Here is a 17,969-nt window from a genome sequence, read left to right on the forward strand (position 1 = left end):
ATTTTTATAGTGATTTCGGTTTATATTCATTGTTTTCATACTTTAACATAAAGATTTGACTTTCGCATTAACTTTTAATTAGGGTCTCGCATGAGTTATGCGTTGAAAGGAAATTGAAAAAAATATTATTTCTTAGATTCATTGAACATTCAATTTTGAGGTAATGCAACAAGCACTACTCATATGCACATACAAAATAAGTTGGTGAATGAGAATAAAGAATGTTTCCTGGCACCGTTTATCCATAAGTAAGTATATGCTTTAATTTGTGTTTTCATTTATAAATCAATTTTATACATATTATTAATTATTTTGAGTGCTTATGAAAGGACCGTTGACACCTAATTATTTTATGTATGAAACAAAATGTTGTATTTATGTTATGCTCGTTACACTACAAACTTGATGAAGATATGCAAAAGGCTTCGAGCGGATAAGTGGTATTATTTGTAATACTCAAATTTTACCTTTAGTTTTGAATATCTTTTATTCATGTTTAATTTTTACCGACACTATGGAGGGATACAATTTTCTGAAACGTAATCTACAAGGTAGAAAGCCAAAGTTCATACAACCACATGTAAGTATTAGTTATGCTTTTTGACATTCTTTTATTTTTGCTAATGTATTACTTGTGCTTTGTGTGTATTAATTAGTAACTGTATAAAATTTATTTGTAGTAGCGAAAACAACCTAAAAGCTTTGAATGTGGATACCATGTTATGAGACATATGTTTAATATTGTCTTCGGAGGCATTATCAATTGATGAATTAGTTTATTAACTTTATCCATGTACATGTAATTTATGTATATTTGTTAAGTTAATGTTGATGTTATTAGCTTATCATGATTTAAATTGTGTTTAAATTATAGGAGTTTAGCGCTGAAATGTCATTCCAACAAGAAGATGTAGATGACATCCGATCATGTTGGGCCGATGTCTTCCTATCTTATCATGAATCTCATAAAAAATAGTTTTACTTGGTTGTTGTAAGCATTGTATAAAGGTTTTGTCACTATAGATGCAAATATGAATAAGTTCAAATATGTATAGGTTCTCTTTGTAAATGTTTTGTGTATCCCAAATGTCATTGTAAGTATTGTACATTTGGTTTTGTAAACAATTTATATTTGGTATTCTATGTTATGTTATGTATAAAACACAAATGATTTGATTTTGTCACATAATTGATATGTTATCAGTAAAAAAAATGATACAAGTCTCAAAATGTGAGATTTAAAACAAAAAAAATGTTAAATCCTTTGGTTATTAACAAAAACTGACATAAAATGGGTCTTTTCCCCCCTGGTTATTAACAAAAATCGAGAGGTATATGAAGCATGCTACATAGTTTTGAAATAAAAAAAACAATGTTGTCAGAAATCGAACCAATAATCTTTTCAACTATCCTCTCGATTATTCAGAAACTGAGGGCTAAAATGACATATTTTTATGTCGCCCTTTGTTACCTCGCTTGTCTAACCGAGGTAAAATCCTCTTTACGTCCGAGTAAAATGAGTATATTCGTAGTAATATATTCTTCTACAAATACTTTTATAAATTATGTTCTTTTACATTTCACAACTTTATCCTTTTTTGTTAAATAATAAATAGCATCTTTTTTAAATAATCAAATAAATAAAAATTCATAGATTTTTTTCTCTTCATAAATTCATTAATAATGTATCAATAAAAGAAAATAAGTAATTTTTTTAACTTACAAAAAAACTCAATTTTAAATTTTTATGTTTTTCAACAAAATTAAATTTATGAATTATATCAAGATTTTTTATTTATTTACCACTATTTTTTTTTCAAATTGTCTGATAAAAAACAAAAAATTAAATCCACCATATCTACAATAAAAAATAAAAGGGCATAATAAAATTAAAAAAACAACAAAAAAAAAACTAAATCCATAAAAAGTATTTGTAAATTCAAACTCTTCGTATTAAAAAAAGAGAAAAAAGATTATGTACTAACAGTGTAAAATATTTTTATATTGTCAATCACATTTTTAAAATACTATTATGATTTGACAATATAAAATATTTTGATTGGATATCAATATAATATTTTTTTTACGGTAACAATACACAATCTTTATCCTCTTAAAAGAATATGAATATTTTTTTTTCATGCAAGTGAAATTTTAAGAGATAAAGACCAAATAATTAGAAATACATCTTTAAAGATGACTCATTCTCAAGCGAATTCCTTTTAAAATTCTGCTTATACAAATATGTGGAGGAGCTTGAGATGATAAAAAATAGGTAATTATCTTTAAAAAACGTTGAGAACCAAATACACATGAGAATGAGAATATGTTAAAGGATAAATGTTAAAGTTTATGACTTTGAGAATGAGAGAATGAAATCAATATTATTTAATAATAGTTTATTATATATTTTAATATACTTATGCATGATATTTTTTCTTTCTTTATACATGAAATCAATATAGATAACACTTATAAGTAATTTATTTTCTTATTGTGTTACAAAGCCAAAGGAAACAGTTCAGAAAAGTCTAACTGGGCTTACTAAAACAACACAACATGGGCCTGTTCGTAAGTCAGAAAGGAAGATACAAAAGCCCATTAGATTTATCACTTGAAGAATTCCTGATTAAGCATCCAATAGTACTAGTATTGAGCTGGATTTTGGTACTGTAAGCTGTCAACAGCTGTCCTGCAAAAGGATAAGAACAAACAATAATTTAGAATTTTGTTTTATTTTTGAAGGATAAGGACAAGTGTCTCTAGATCCTTCTACTAGAATGTAATTGTGGATCCCTACCTATAAAGGGAATGACAGATAAATGAAAAAGGGCAGAAAAGTATAATATTCTTATTCTAATATTATCTCTCTCACCTTAAGACTTTTCCCTATACAGGGGAATTTAATTCTGGTACTGTTTTTTCTAACAATTTGGTGCTCTCATTTGCTTACATCATGCCTCCCCGACAACAACCACCTGAACCACCATCACTGCAGCAATTGCAGGAATCTGTCAACAATTTAGCAGCAGCTTTTACATCTTTTCGTGAACAACAAGACCACCGCCATGAAAGTTATCTCACCTCAATTCAAACCCTTCACTCACAAATATCTACCCCTACCCCTAGTAACAACCGACATTCCAATAGTGGCTCAAACAATAACCAAGAACCTACAATCAAACCCCCAAAATTACGTCTGTCACCATTTGATGGAAATAACCCACTTGATTGGATTTTTCAAGCTAACCAATTTTTCACCCACCACTCCATTCCCAACCACCAACGCTTGGCTCATGTAGCAGGTTATATGCAAGGTGATGCCCTTGGATGGTATCAATGGATGTTTCACAACCTTCTATTGTCGACATGGGATGCTTTCATTAAGGCTTTGGAGGTCCCTTTTGGTCCCGCTGCTTATGACAACCATCAACAAGCATTGTTTAAACTCAAACAAACAACAACAGTGACAGATTACCAAAGAGAATTTGAACGCCTCTGCAACAGGGTAAACGGTCTTTCACCTACCGCTATAATTGATTGTTTCATTTCTGGTTTGAAAAATCATATTCAAAATGAGTTAGCTATCCACCAACCCACCAGCATATCGCAAGCTATTGGCTTGGCAAAACTAATCGATTCAAAAACACTTGCTTCCCGACCTTACCAAACTAACCCCTCTAAGTTTTCTAAACCACCACTGTTACCCACTCCTTTCACTCCTACTTTACCAAAACCACCAGACCCACAACAGCATATTCTAATACGCCGTCTAAACCCAACGGAAATGCAACAACGAAAATCCCAAGGCCTTTGTTTCAATTGCGATGAACGTTTCCATCCCGGTCACCGCTGCAAAACAAAACCCTTCTTGCTTTTACTCACAGATGAAGAACATTTAACCCTAACCGACACAACTGACCCCACTTCCACCCCTGTTGAAACCCATGATTCACCTGCATTTCCTACGGAAACCGAATCTGAAACAGCCCCAGATTCCATTCAACTTTCATTACAGGCAGCCACCGGCCAACCATCTCCACGCACCCTTCGTTTCACTGCCTCCATTTATGGCCACAATCGCACTGTCCTAGTTGACTCAGGAAGCTCCCACAACATTATACAACCTAGAATTGCAACATTCCTACACCTACCCATTCACAATTTCCCATCTTTCCCTGTCATGGTTGGAAATGGTGAATACTTGCATTGTTCCGGCCTATGTATGGATACACCATTAATGATTCAAAACCATCTTTTCACAATCCCTCTCTATGTACTACCAATTCAAGGGGCAGACCTAGTCCTAGGAGTCCAATGGCTGCAAACACTAGGACCTTTTATCTCTGATTTCTCCGTCCCCTCAATGAAATTCCACCACCAAAATACACAACTTACAATCACCAGCACCAAACCACAACTTGCCACTCCCGCATCCATCCACCAACTTAACAGAATGATACACACACACTCAGTGGCCACATTCCACTCGGTTACCATGATACCCCTCACCCAATCTACCATAACTCATGCACAAAATGATTCAACAAACCGGGACAACTTTATCCTCAACTGTCACCCAGATATACAACAACTACTCCTTCAATTTTCCCACATTTTTGACAAACCAAAAACTCTTCCACCAACAAGACCACACGATCACCACATACATCTAAACCCCAACACCCAACCCATCAACATCAAACCATACCGATACCCCCATTACCAAAAAGACGCTATGACAAAACTCATTTCAGAAATGCTTTAAGATGGTATCATCCAACTAAGCACTAGCCCTTACTCATCCCCGGTACTATTGGTCAAGAAAAAGGACGGCACTTGGCGTTTTTGTGTCGACTATAGAGCCTTAAACACCATCACCATCAAAGACCGATTCCCCATTCCCACTATTGACGAACTCTTAGATGAGTTGCATGGTGCGATATTCTTCTCAAAAATAGACCTCCGTTCGGGATATCACCAAATCAGATTGGTCCCAGAAGACATCCATAAAACAGGATTTCGCACTTTTGATGGGCATTACGAGTTCCTCGTTATGCCCTTTGGTCTTTCTAACGCCCCCTCTACTTTCCAAGCTGCCATGAATGACCTTCTTCGACCATTCTTGCGCAAATTTGCGCTTGTTTTCTTTGATGACATCCTTGTATACAGTCCCTCATGGGAAACTCACCTTACTCACCTACACCAAGTTCTGTCCATCCTATCTACCCATAAATTTTTTGCCAAGCTAGCAAAATGCCAATTTGGTGTGCACTCTGTTGACTACTTAGGGCATACCATCACAAACAGTAGTGTACAAGCTGACCCAACTAAAATCCAAGTCATGACTGCCTGGCCAACACCTAAAAATATCACAGGCCTTCGCGCATTCCTGGGTCTAACTGGATTCTACAGACGCTTTGTCCTAAATTACGCAGCGATAGCTAGCCCTCTTACGGATTTACTCAAAGCTAACGCTTTCGTATGGACAGACACCGCAGCCACAGCTTTCGAGAAATTAAAACAAGCAATGGCAAAACTACCAGCACTTACCCTTCCAGATTTCGAGCATCATTTTGAAGTGACCACAGATGCTTCAAACACTGCCATAGGCGCTGTGTTATCTCAGAACTCCCGACCCTTAGCCTTCTTTAGCAAAAAGTTGTGCCCCAGACTGAGTTTGTCCTCCACATACGTGCGTGAGCTCTATGCTTTAACTGAAGCAATAAAAAAATGGAGACAATACCTATTAGGATCCACCTTCAAAATTTACACTGACCACAAAAGCCTCAAAAACCTCATGACCCAAACCATCCAAACACCCGAACAACAAAAATGGTTGACTAAATTAGTTGGCTATAGCTATGAGATCCATTACAAACCTGGTAAAGAGAATGTTGTCGCAGATGCATTATCGCGAGTAAATGAGCCACCAGTTGCAGAAATTTGTGCCATGATTAGTTCCCCCTGCTCCCTTGTTATTTCCAAATTGCAAAATTTTTTCTTGACTAACCCTGCAGGTCAGAAGCTGTTAAAGAAAGCATCGGAAGATCAACTCATGCAGCAAAAATTCACAGTTAAGGCAGATTTGCTCTACTTCAAAGACAAACTATTCATACCTACAGAATCAGGGCTCATTTCCTCACTGCTAACAGTATTCCATGCATCTCCTCTAGGTGGCCACTCCGGCATTCAAGCCACCCTTGCTCGTTTGTCCGCTTCCTTTTATTGGCCTGGAATGCATAAAGATGTCAAAACGTTTGTTAATGCTTGTCACATTTGTCAACACAACAAGTATAATACTCATGCCCCATATGGTCTTTTGCAACCTTTACCATTACCTCAACAAGTATGGGACGATATCTCGATGGATTTCATCACCCATCTTCCATGTTCCAACAACAAAACTGCCATCTGGGTCATCGTAGATCGTCTCACCAAATTTTCTCACTTCATAGCGCTCCCCACAAGTTTTACAGCAGCATCCCTAGCCCCAACTTTCATTTCTGAAATCTACAACTTCATGGTGCCCCCAAAACCATTGTCAGCGATCGGGACCGTATTTTCGTGAGCCAATTTTGGCGTTCTCTCTTCAAACACCTGGGCACAACATTACACTTTAGCAGCTCATACCATCCCCAATCAGATGGTCAGATAGAAGTTTTGAATAGGTGTTTGGAAACTTATCTTAGGTGTTTTGTCAGCGAAGAACCTAAGTTGTGGACACGTTTTCTCTCCCTTGCCGAGTTTTGGTACAACACTTCATTCCATTCTTCAATTGGCATGACGCCTTTCGAAGCACTTTATGGTCGAAAACCTCCATCCTTGTTACCATATCCTGCAGGAAAATCCAACATTCAATCATTAGATGAGATTTTGTCTAACAAATCCAGAATCCTCAGAGTTTTAAAGGAAAACCTTACCAGAGCTAGAAATCGGATGGTTCAACAGGCAAATCGTCATAGGAAGGACAAATCCTTTGCAGTAGACCAATGCGTTTTCCTAAAACTTCAGCCTTATCGCCAAAGCTTTGTCCACCAACGATCTTCTCAGAAACTCGCGAAACGTTACTTTGGACCGTTCCGGATCATCAAGAAGATTGGTTCTGTGGCTTATGAATTGGATCTCCCCAAGGCTTCACGAATCCACCCTGTATTTCACGTTTCTCTACTCAAACTTTGTCAGGGAACCCCTACTACCCAAACCGCTCCATTACCGGATCTAGACGCTTTTCCGCCGGCGACCCCTAACCCCTTCGCCGTTTTGAACCATCGCACCATCAACAATGAAATCACCGAGGTTTTGATCCAATGGGAAGGACATCAAGCATCTGAGGCCACGTGGGAAAGCACTTGTGAACTGACATCGAAATTTCCGCACTTTAATCTTGAGGACAAGATTTGTCTCAATGGGTACGGTAATGTTACAAAGCCAAAGGAAACAGTTCAGAAAAGTCTAACTGGGCTTACTAAAACAACACAACATGGGCCTGTTCGTAAGTCAGAAAGGAAGATACAAAAGCCCATTAGATTTATCACTTGAAGAATTCCTGATTAAGCATCCAATAGTACTAGTATTGAGCTGGATTTTGGTACTGTAAGCTGTCAACAGCTATCCTGCAAAAGGATAAGAACAAACAATAATTTAGAATTTTGTTTTATTTTTGAAGGATAAGGACAAGTGTCTCTAGATCCTTCTACTAGAATGTAATTGTGGATCCCTACTCTATAAAGGGAATGACAGATAAATGAAAAAGGGCAGAAAAGTATAATATTCTTATTCTAATATTATCTCTCTCACCTTAAGACTTTTCCCTATACAGGGGAATTTAATTCTGGTACTGTTTTTTCTAACATATTGTTTACTATTTATTTTAAATATGATATATATTTAATATTTAATTTTAATAGATAAAATGTAAGATAACTAAAATTGGATCGGGCACTAAACCAGTAAAGATAGGGGGAGTTTAAGATTTAAAGATTCCACTGTTATCGAACTGGTATTAATTATTTACATTATTTATTTCACAAATTTCATTAATTTAAAATGAAGAAGGAAATACATTTGTAGAAAAAAATTGTATTATTATTAATTAAATAATATTTGATGTATTGGTTTTGATTATACATGAGTACATCTATTAATCTGATAGTACAATTACCATAGGCTAATTTACCAAAAAAATATATCTCCATGAGCTAAATTTCAATTTTTCATTAGTGTTATACAGGGGTGTAAGTGGATTGTAAAACATTAATTAAATCCACAATTCAAACCAAATCAAATCGAAAAAAAAATCTATTGTTTTTTTTGTTCGATTCAAAAACCGAACCAAAACAATAAAAACCGAGGTGATTTGGTTCTGTTCTCAATTTTTTATTTTTAGGAACCGCCAAATCGAAGAACCAAACTGGTGACTATATACACCCCTTAATTTTTTATTTATCTCTTTATGAAATCTAAATTTTGTATCTCTCCAACTATTCTCCATCTTTGTTGACACTTCTTTCCTTTCAACAATACATGCAAGTAAACCTTACTCCCAACATAAAAAAACCTTACTCCCAAATTTTTTCCTTCGTATTCAAGTTCTCTTCGTTAATTTTCATTTATTTATTTTTATATTTTTTTGTTTCTTCTTCTTCAACGAATTTCCTTCTAATGTTGTTACAGAATAATTTGCATGCGTGTTTGAGGTGTGAAACATGTTAATTTATGTGTATTGAAACTTTTTGTTATTATTGTTGTGTTTTATGTTTTTAATCTTTCAAACCCTTTCTAAGTCTTCTCATGGAAAACGCTAATTTTTATATTCGATAATGAATTTATTTTATGATGCAATTAAAATCATGTCCATGCTTCATATGTATTAAGAACAAATTATAAGTTGTTTGAAAAGTAGTACATTAAATATATTATATAAAATGTATATTTGAAAAAATGATTTAATTGAAATGTTCTGACAGTGTAAAGATATTTTACACTGTCCGTTAATTACAACCATTGATTTATTAGAGAAGTTTGACTTTTATTATAATCACATATAAAGTAATACAAACAGATAATTGTAATGTATTGACAGTGTAAATTTTTTTACACTGACAATGTATAACAATTAATCTCTTGAAAAAATAGTAGCATAAAATACATGATAGCAGATAATACATAGATGAATATAATGTTTAAAAAAAGTGTTATAAATAGATCAACCAAACCGAACCAAACCAGTTAGTTTGGTTTAGTTCCATTTTTAAAAAACACTAAAAATCAAACCGAAACAAACCGATGAAAATATCATTGATTCAGACAATTTTTTGACTAAAAACCGGTTCAACCGAACCGATTACACCCATAATATTATATGACTTTAATTTATCTAGCTCATGATCTTTTAATAACCTTAGTATTAAAAAACCAAATCACTAAAGCAAGAGCCGTCACCGAGTTGTTTCCGTCTCTTCTCTCATTCTTCATTATTAACTTTTTAAATATACATTTTCTTTTCATTTTTCTTCTCCTTTGTTGTCTTCTTTATTTCTTCTCGATCATAGTTTCTTTCCACTTCTCTTTCCTTAATCTTATACTAATAATTTGAATGATTAAGAATATCCCGATTTCTACATCTTACTATTGTTCTATTTATATTTTAAATAAAATTAAAGGTGGAAAAAGACAATTAAATCTGAAAATATTCCATTTTTTCATTTTTTTAAGAGATAAATCAAATATATTCAAACCAGTGAATCATTTAAACTTCTGGTTCTGTCTGGTTTTTGAATTTATTATTTGATTTATTATCACAACGAATTTAAGGCTTATTCGGACCAGATTTTGAATCCGAATTCTGTTGAATTGGTTAATCCAATCTGATTTTTATTACATTGATAAAAAGTCAATCATAAACATTCATACCTTAAATGTTATAAATAAAGTAAATGTTTTAAATACTATCAAATCTTATCATTAACAAAAGTAATTATCATGAAACGTAACACTATTTAACAATTAAAAAAATAACATATTACCTACCATTACAAACACTATAATATATCAAAATATAATTAGTAATATTTAAATTTAAATTTATGGTAAGATGTTAATTTTATACCACGTATGCTATACAATGATGACTATATAATAATTTTTTATGTACTTGATACAATCACAAAAAGTTCATAAAAAAAAAATCATTGATTCGAATACGAGAAAAAATAGGTCATAGTTGCATACAATTTTAAGAAAACTACGTGTCACTTATTAATTGATTAAAAAAATATTTTTATAATAATACGTGAATGACACTTATAATAGAGTTTTTCGCTCTAGGTCTTTGGCCAACCCATAACAATCCATAAATTCAGAGATCAAACATGTTCAACAATTGGATTAAGCTAAATTGTGATGATACTTATAAGAAGTTTACATCCATGAACAGATGTAGAGGCTTATTTAGGGTTTTCTTTGAAAATTGAGATAAGAGATATGTATAGAAAATATGTTTGTGTGATGCTTTTATTACATAAATGTGAACAATTTGCATGGGATGAAGCCGTTTTGGCAAAAAAGAATTACAACTTTCAAACCTTAGTATGTAGAATCAAAAAAATGTCTCAATAAAATTAGTGATTAATTGAACTACTATCGACAAGAAAATCAATATGAAGTTTGACTAGCCAACTATTCATTCTTCGTTGAAGATTATAATAGCTAATAATATCTCTAAAATCTCATTCTCTAAGCTTATTAAAGTTTTTAATTTTTTCCTTATCTTCTTTAGCCCTCTTTTATAAAAAATAATCTAATTATCTTTAGGATCGATAATGATACTTATTTTAAAAAAATGAACTTATCATATTATACTTATTTATATTTTAATTATTTTTTTATAAAAAATAACTATTTAAAAATTAATATATAGTTCTGTGATAAATACCCGAAAAAATTGTCTCTATTATATGAAGATTATCAAAGCCATATATTATCTTCCTTTATTAATTTTTAAATTTGTTTTTAAAACAATAATAGCCATAAATATTATTGTAAAAACATTAGAAATTTATACATAAAACTATTTTTATGAGACTAATTTATAAGAGTAATTTGATTCTTTAAACACACTCGTAAAATAATTATAAAAAACAATTTTAAATAAAAAAATCAATTAAATTTTAGCAAAATTAATCTCACTATTATATTATCACCGTAGTTCACTGAACCGATATAACACGTGTCACACATCCATTGGCTCCTAATCAAATTCACAATGTGAGAATATCATTACCCTAACTCTCGTCTCTCATATAAATAAGGTCACAGCCATCAAACTCTCGCTCCATATAACTTCCAGATCTTTCCACAATCACAATACAAATACCCACTTTTCTCTCTCTTTCTCTCTCTTGTTTCTCTCTCTAAATTCATCGCAAATCTGCACAAACCCAAATCACACTCTCTCTTATAAAAACCTCACAATACAAATCTCTATTTCTCCATCACTCTCTCTATATAAAAGAACCATTTTTCAAATCATTCGCGCTCTCTCCACTCCCTTTTCACCCAACTTCTCTTATCCTATATAAACCCTAATTTCTCTCTCTACAAAATAAGGTCTGATTTTAACCTACCTTCATCTAAATCGTTATACATAAAAAAAATCCCCAAATTTTGAATTAGATTCATGAAAACCCTATTTAATTGACTTTTTTTTCACCCAATTTTTTTTAGATGAAAATTGTTGTAAGTGAATGATTGATTTGGAAAATGGTGTTTGGTTTTCTGTTGATGGGTGGTTCTGTGTTTGATTGATTAAGGGTTTAATTTGTTATTATTATAAATATATATATTAGGGTTGATGGCTGATCAAGGATTGGAAGGGAGCCAGCCGGTAGATCTACAGAAACATCCTTCTGGGATTGTGCCCACCCTTCAGTGAGTATCTAAATATATTTATATATATTTTTAACCTACTGTTTAGTTAATGGGTATGAATAAATCATAGGTTTTGTTGGTTTTGTTGGATGATTGGAGGGTTTTGAGTTGTGGGTTTATACTCTTTTTTTGTTTTGTTTTGAGATGATAGTGACTTGAAATGGTTAGTATCCAATTAAACTGTTGAAGTGATTCCCCCAATGGATGTTTATGATAATGGTATTGGGAATTTTTGTCTGAATAATGGTTGGTAGTTGAGCTAGAACTGAGGGGTGGGGGAGGGTTCAACAAAAAATATAAACATCAAAGGGTAGTGAAGCACACCTAATTATTTTGTGGGCAATAAGTATTATAAGCTTTAAGAGATTTGAGGGGAGGATGGATTGGATGTTAGACAAATTAAGCAATGCATGTAACTAAAGGAAGAAGTTGGAAGTTATGAAGTGAAGCACAGACACCGGAAACACAACACTGATATGTCGACATAGATAATAATTTTAAAAAATGAATAAATTAAACATAAGACATTGACACGGGCGCACCTTTTTTGAGGTGTTGGTGCTACAGCGTTTAGCGTGACTGCCTAACAAAACTTTGGCCTCAATATTATTCTCTGGCGTATGTACATATAAACTATTTCTATTGTCAAGCCTTTAGTTCCATAGTTACTCCGTCCCCCTCATAGCTCTGTTTCTGTACATTGACTGATACTGCTGGTTATCTTGTGATTTTGCACGGGGAAAATCAATGATGGATTTACCTGGATTGAGGATAATTTTTGAATCTGTCAATGTGTCTTTCTTTTGAATTGTAACAATTGTAATTAGTGCATATAACATTGTAGCTGTTGGAGGAGAGGCTATGATATTAATGTTTGTGTCCGAGTTTTCACAGTGAACTTTAATAAGTCAACTAATTACATTAAGTGGCCAATAAATACTCGACAAACCACATGGTTTATATGGAATAAATGAAAGGCGATAGAAAATATTACCTAAGCAAAATAATTAATTTTATCTCATAATCATTAGATTTGTGGCATTATATCGAAATAAATATTAGGCGGTAAAGAGTTGACAAGAAAATAAGACAAAATTGAAATGCACAGGTTAAGATTATAAAACAAAGCTTTAGAGAGAAACTCCGGTCACAACTTATTGTGTAAAAGATGGTAGATAATCGTCTTTATTGTGTAGTTTGTATCGGGAAGATTTTTCGGAAGCGTTTCTAAGAAAAGTGAATCACATGGAGGTTAGCCTTTAATCAAAGGTAGAAAGAAACTAATAAAACCCACAAGCCAAATTATTAATAAGAATTAAAGTTAGTTGTTTGTCCTGTCTTTCTTTGGACATCACTCTCAACTGGAAAATATTCCGCTGCTTAATTCATATTGTTATTCGCCACCAAGTTGAGAAAGGCCATTTTGTCGTTTACTTCATTTTACATTAAAATATCTAATAATTTTGCTAGTTATTATTTACTTTGAAGATTGGAGTGTGTAATAAATTTGCTTCACTTTAGATTGGCATATCTAATAGTAACTTTTTTTCCTATTTACTTTAGAATAAACTAATTACTAAGGTGTTTGTACTTCCAGAAATATTGTTTCAACAGTCAATTTGGACTGTAAGTTGGACCTCAAAGCAATTGCACTCCAAGCTCGTAATGCAGAGTACAATCCCAAGGCAAGGTTTATTCGTTGATAGTGAATTTTATTCAAACACATCTTTGTTATGTATGCAATACGCGTCTTTCCTTTTTCCATTGCATTGGTAGTAAAAGTTGACTTGATGGTTACACTGCTGTCTATCCCAAAATTTGAAAATTCTTGCACTTCTTTCTAGACTAGAGAAACTTAGTTTATCATATTACTAGTATTTTATATTAATGTCCCTTTTGATATCAATTACTTGTTGCCATTCTTTTGTTACACAAATTCAATAATCTGCCAATACTGATGTCGACACTGATGATTGTGATCAATTCTTTGCAGCGTTTTGCTGCTGTCATTATGAGAATCAGAGAACCGAAAACAACTGCACTTATCTTTGCTTCTGGCAAGATGGTATGTTCGTTTGTTGCACTTTCCGCCTTTGTCAAAGAAGTGATTTTTGTTTGTCTTTTTAACATTGTAGTCAAACAAAAAGATTGTAAAGTTTTTGCCCATGTCCCTAATGTTCCTTTTGTTAAACAAAAATAAATTGGCATGGCTCTAGTGAAGGGTTTCTCTTTCTTATGTTCTAATTTAACTGGTATGACTAGGTTTGTACTGGAGCCAAGAGTGAGCAACAGTCTAAACTGGCAGCAAGGAAGGTGTGTTCTTTGTTCTTCCATGGCCCGCCATCCACCATTGACGGCACTCGGCCGGAGAACTAAGCCATTTGTGTTGAATTGGATTTGAGCCTGTTTATTTTTCAGAAATTTCTGATATTTTCTAATTTACCTTTTCTACTTGTGCTTTCAGTATGCGCGTATCATCCAAAAACTTGGTTTCCCGGCCAAATTTAAGGTAAAATATATACCCTTTCAGATTAGCCTAACTGAAAATTTTCATCAACCACGGTCTATTTGCGCTTTGTCTCGTAGTACCTAAGTAGTACTTGATCAAGTAGTTGTTCCTTTGGCCTCATGCTTCAGGATTTCAAGATCCAGAACATTGTTGGCTCCTGTGATGTTAAGTTCCCGATACGGTTGGAGGGTCTTGCATATTCCCATGGTGCTTTCTCTAGTGTAAGCTATTTTATTACCCACTCTGTTCGTTTATAATTGTTGTTTTAAAGTTACTTAAGCATAGCTTACAACAACAACAACCAAGTCTTATTCCACTAAGTGGGGTCGGCTACATGGATCAACTTTAACCATAATGTTCTATCTATAACCATAGCTTGTGGTGCTGAAATCCTGATGCTTGTGTTAAATGTCTAGGATATTGAGTCTTTATATTTATATATGTATGAATGTCTATAAGTTAGAAAAATATATGCTAAACTTGGTATATGTGGTGGTAGTATGAACCAGAGCTGTTTCCCGGATTAATATACCGTATGAAGCAACCGAAGATAGTCTTGCTTATTTTCGTCTCTGGAAAAATAGTTCTAACCGGAGCCAAGGTAACATTTTTATATACAATCCCATTTTAGAATTTTCATCCTCAAAATATTGGTTCATTCAAATTTATATATTTTTCATTTTATTAGGTGAGAGATGAGACTTATGCAGCCTTTGAAAACATATATCCAGTGCTTACTGAGTTCAGGAAAAATCAACAATGGTATGGACACAAATTTATTTATGATTCATATTGTTATAATTTCAATGAATCAATGCTAGTTGTGTCTACTACTATTCTGATTTCCTCCTTTAGCTGTCCAGATATATCTGCATTGGGCGTAGGTTGTATTTGTGAAGCACATTCATAGACATTGTACACGATACTGATACTGACACATATACACCAGACACCAGATACATTTTAGGCAAATGAAACTGATTGTATGTACCAACATTGTGTGGCACAAGTGTTAGAAGGAGCAATATGTATGCACTACTATACACGAAACTTACATGTAGACACCAATTACAACAATTACAATTTAGGCAAATGAAATTGATTGTATGTACCAACATGGTGTGTCACAAGTGGTAAAAACAACAATATGTACCAAAATCATTTATGAATATTTGATTTTATTGCAGAATTTTGTCAAAAGAAGTGGTGTTCTTGCGGAGAAGCTCGTCGAATTGTACATAAACTAAGACAAAGGAGTTATCTGAATTGATAAAATTGAATGTAGTTCTCTGGTTCTAGTTTTGGTATTATGTGAAGGATATTTTACTATTGAATTGACATTTTGAAAAAAAAAAAGATTTTGAAGAGGCAGAAGAAAGAAAAAAAAAAAAACAAAGTGGGAGGAGCTAGATGGAATAACATTTTCTGACAGTTATCATCTCATGAAATTTTGAACTATGGTTGCTTGATTTTTTAACTGTCAGTTTCAGTTAACAAAGTTAAAACCATTATTGGAACAGCTTCTGACATTTAACTGTAAAAATAAACAGCTCTTTTTGTTGTATGAAGTTTATAGTTTTTGTTTATGGAGAGGCCAATTTAATATACAAATTTGGTTTAAGAATACTAAAAGTTGATGTAATTTATTCATATGTTACAAATTTAAACCCAAGCCAACAACTATAAGATCAAAGCATTAGAAGAATGAAACAATTCTAAGAATGAAACAATTCTGGAGAAGTCAGAACTCACTGTTTTTGGTCATCCCTAAACACCCCGTAGGATTTAATATCCAGCTATAATCTATTCATATGGTCTTTAACCATTTAAAAAAAGCAACTGTATTACTTTCAACCACATATCTCCATTCTCATGGGTAAATATACTTGGATCTCAATCCCAAAAGTTATCTTAAAGAATAGGTTGTTTTCACACATTTATACAATCAATCGTCAGAGAATCTAAGTAAAGTGAGATTTCAAACAAACTTCAATAATACAACTATCAACTTAAGTACTCATCCTCATAGCTAGTGTGGTTATGAATCAAATGTCCACATTATAGTCCTTAATCCGACTCTGATATCATGTTAAATATATTTGAATTTCAACTCCAAAAGATGGTTTAAAGGGTAAAATTGCCCTCACATATTTATACAATCAACAATTTAGGAATTTAAACAATGTGAGACTTCAAATAAATTCTAACAACATAATTATCAACTTTAACACTACCACCCTTCCTGGATATTCTATTATTAGGATTTTGTTAAATAACATATCAAATGGTATTGAATCTTTCTCTGAGGGATTTTTCCATACTGATCAAACCTCCGACTTGCAAAAAATGCACCAGAGTTGAATTATGCAATGCTGAAGAAAATTTGAGCCATCTTAAGACCTCACTCCATGCCAACGATGATAACAGACATTAAAGGAAAGTGAGATACATTTTCTCATTTTCTTATCCAAACGAACATGAATTTTGAGATTCAACCAAGATGACTTTTTTTACTAGATCGCCTCTTGTTAGAACTTTGTTTAGCCAAACTCTCCAAACTAACACCGAATCCTTTAAAGGAATCGGCTTACACCACACCACTAAAAGAGATATAGGTATGACCTTAGAACTATATGCCAAATTCTTGGTAATGACTGAATAAGTCTCTTTAGCCGAATAAATGCTTTTGGACTAGATCCATGTATCCTTCACATTCTCTTTCAACACTGTTGAGAATGTATCAAGTGTGAGTAGTGTGGATAATAGTCCCATATTGGTTGGAAATATGAAGACTTGAGCATTTATAAGTGAGAGAATCCATCCACTTATCACCTTAAGATTTTGAGTGAATATGTGGTGTATCTCTCACAAAGGTGTTGCTCTAGAAAATATGTCTCATAGTGTTCAATGCTCCATAGTGAAAAATTCCCCTAATAAATGGTATCATGATCCTCTGATTCGAGAAAGTGTCTGACTTACTTGTATCGAAATTTAATGGCGCAAGTATATGTTTCGTTGAAGAGTGTCAACGACGCCAGTGTGATGAATAAGAAACGTTCCGTGCGGTACAAGAGTTTGTTGAAGTAAGATGAACTTTCATTTGAGGGAAAACATTGTGGACTTACACTTGAGGGAGAGTGTTGAGAATGTATCAAGTGTGAGTAGTGTGGGTAAGAGTCCCACATTTGTTAGAAATATGGAGACTTGAGCATTTATAAGTGAGAAAATCCACCCACCTACCACTTTAAGATTTTGGGTGATATATATGGCGTGTCTCTCACAAAGGTGTTGCTCTATAAAGAAGAAGTCCCATAATGTTCAATATTCCCTAGTGAAAAACTCACTCAACAAACACTACCCTTCTCACCCTTCTCTAATTTCCCCCACTACACTTGTCTTTTCTTATCCCAAGACTTCAAAAGATTCCATATACCTCCTCGCCCACCCATATAATAAATTCACCTTTATTTTCAACTTAAATATACATATTCGAATATAAGTTCTTTAACAATATCGCTTCCAACCACGA

General features: G+C 33.3%; 1 protein-coding gene across 3 annotated transcripts; it reads left to right on the forward strand.

Annotated features, from left to right (window-relative positions):
• The first annotated feature begins 11,332 nt into the window (after nt 1-11,332).
• On the forward strand, nt 11,333-16,026 carry LOC127105719 (TATA-box-binding protein). Of its 3 annotated transcripts, none has more exons than XM_051042916.1 (10): nt 11,333-11,610; nt 11,850-11,931; nt 13,529-13,616; nt 13,925-13,996; nt 14,194-14,244; nt 14,396-14,440; nt 14,569-14,661; nt 14,940-15,041; nt 15,129-15,202; nt 15,296-15,720. In XM_051042916.1, exons 2-10 carry the CDS (start codon nt 11,855-11,857, stop codon nt 15,348-15,350), a joined length of 657 nt encoding a protein of 218 aa, XP_050898873.1. In that variant the 5' UTR covers nt 11,333-11,610; nt 11,850-11,854; the 3' UTR covers nt 15,351-15,720. The 3 variants fall into 3 exon arrangements, with proteins under 3 accessions (XP_050898873.1, XP_050898874.1, XP_050898875.1); XM_051042917.1 differs by having other exon boundaries at nt 11,339-11,610; nt 15,628-16,026; XM_051042918.1 differs by having other exon boundaries at nt 11,339-11,610; nt 15,304-15,720.
• The last annotated feature ends 1,943 nt before the right edge of the window (nt 16,027-17,969 follow it).

Source organism: Lathyrus oleraceus, chromosome 7, assembly GCF_024323335.1.
Source record: "Lathyrus oleraceus cultivar Zhongwan6 chromosome 7, CAAS_Psat_ZW6_1.0, whole genome shotgun sequence".
Lineage (NCBI taxonomy): Eukaryota > Viridiplantae > Streptophyta > Magnoliopsida > Fabales > Fabaceae > Lathyrus > Lathyrus oleraceus.

Coding starts and splice junctions, on each gene's coding strand:
- LOC127105719 (XM_051042916.1), top strand. CDS start 11,855: ATGGCTGATCAAGGATTGGAAGGGAGCCAGCCGGTAGATCTACAGAAA. Junction 11,932..13,528: donor GGGATTGTGCCCACCCTTCA/GTGAGTATCTAA, acceptor TTGTACTTCCAG/AAATATTGTTTCAACAGTCA. Junction 14,245..14,395: donor CTAAACTGGCAGCAAGGAAG/GTGTGTTCTTTG, acceptor TTGTGCTTTCAG/TATGCGCGTATCATCCAAAA.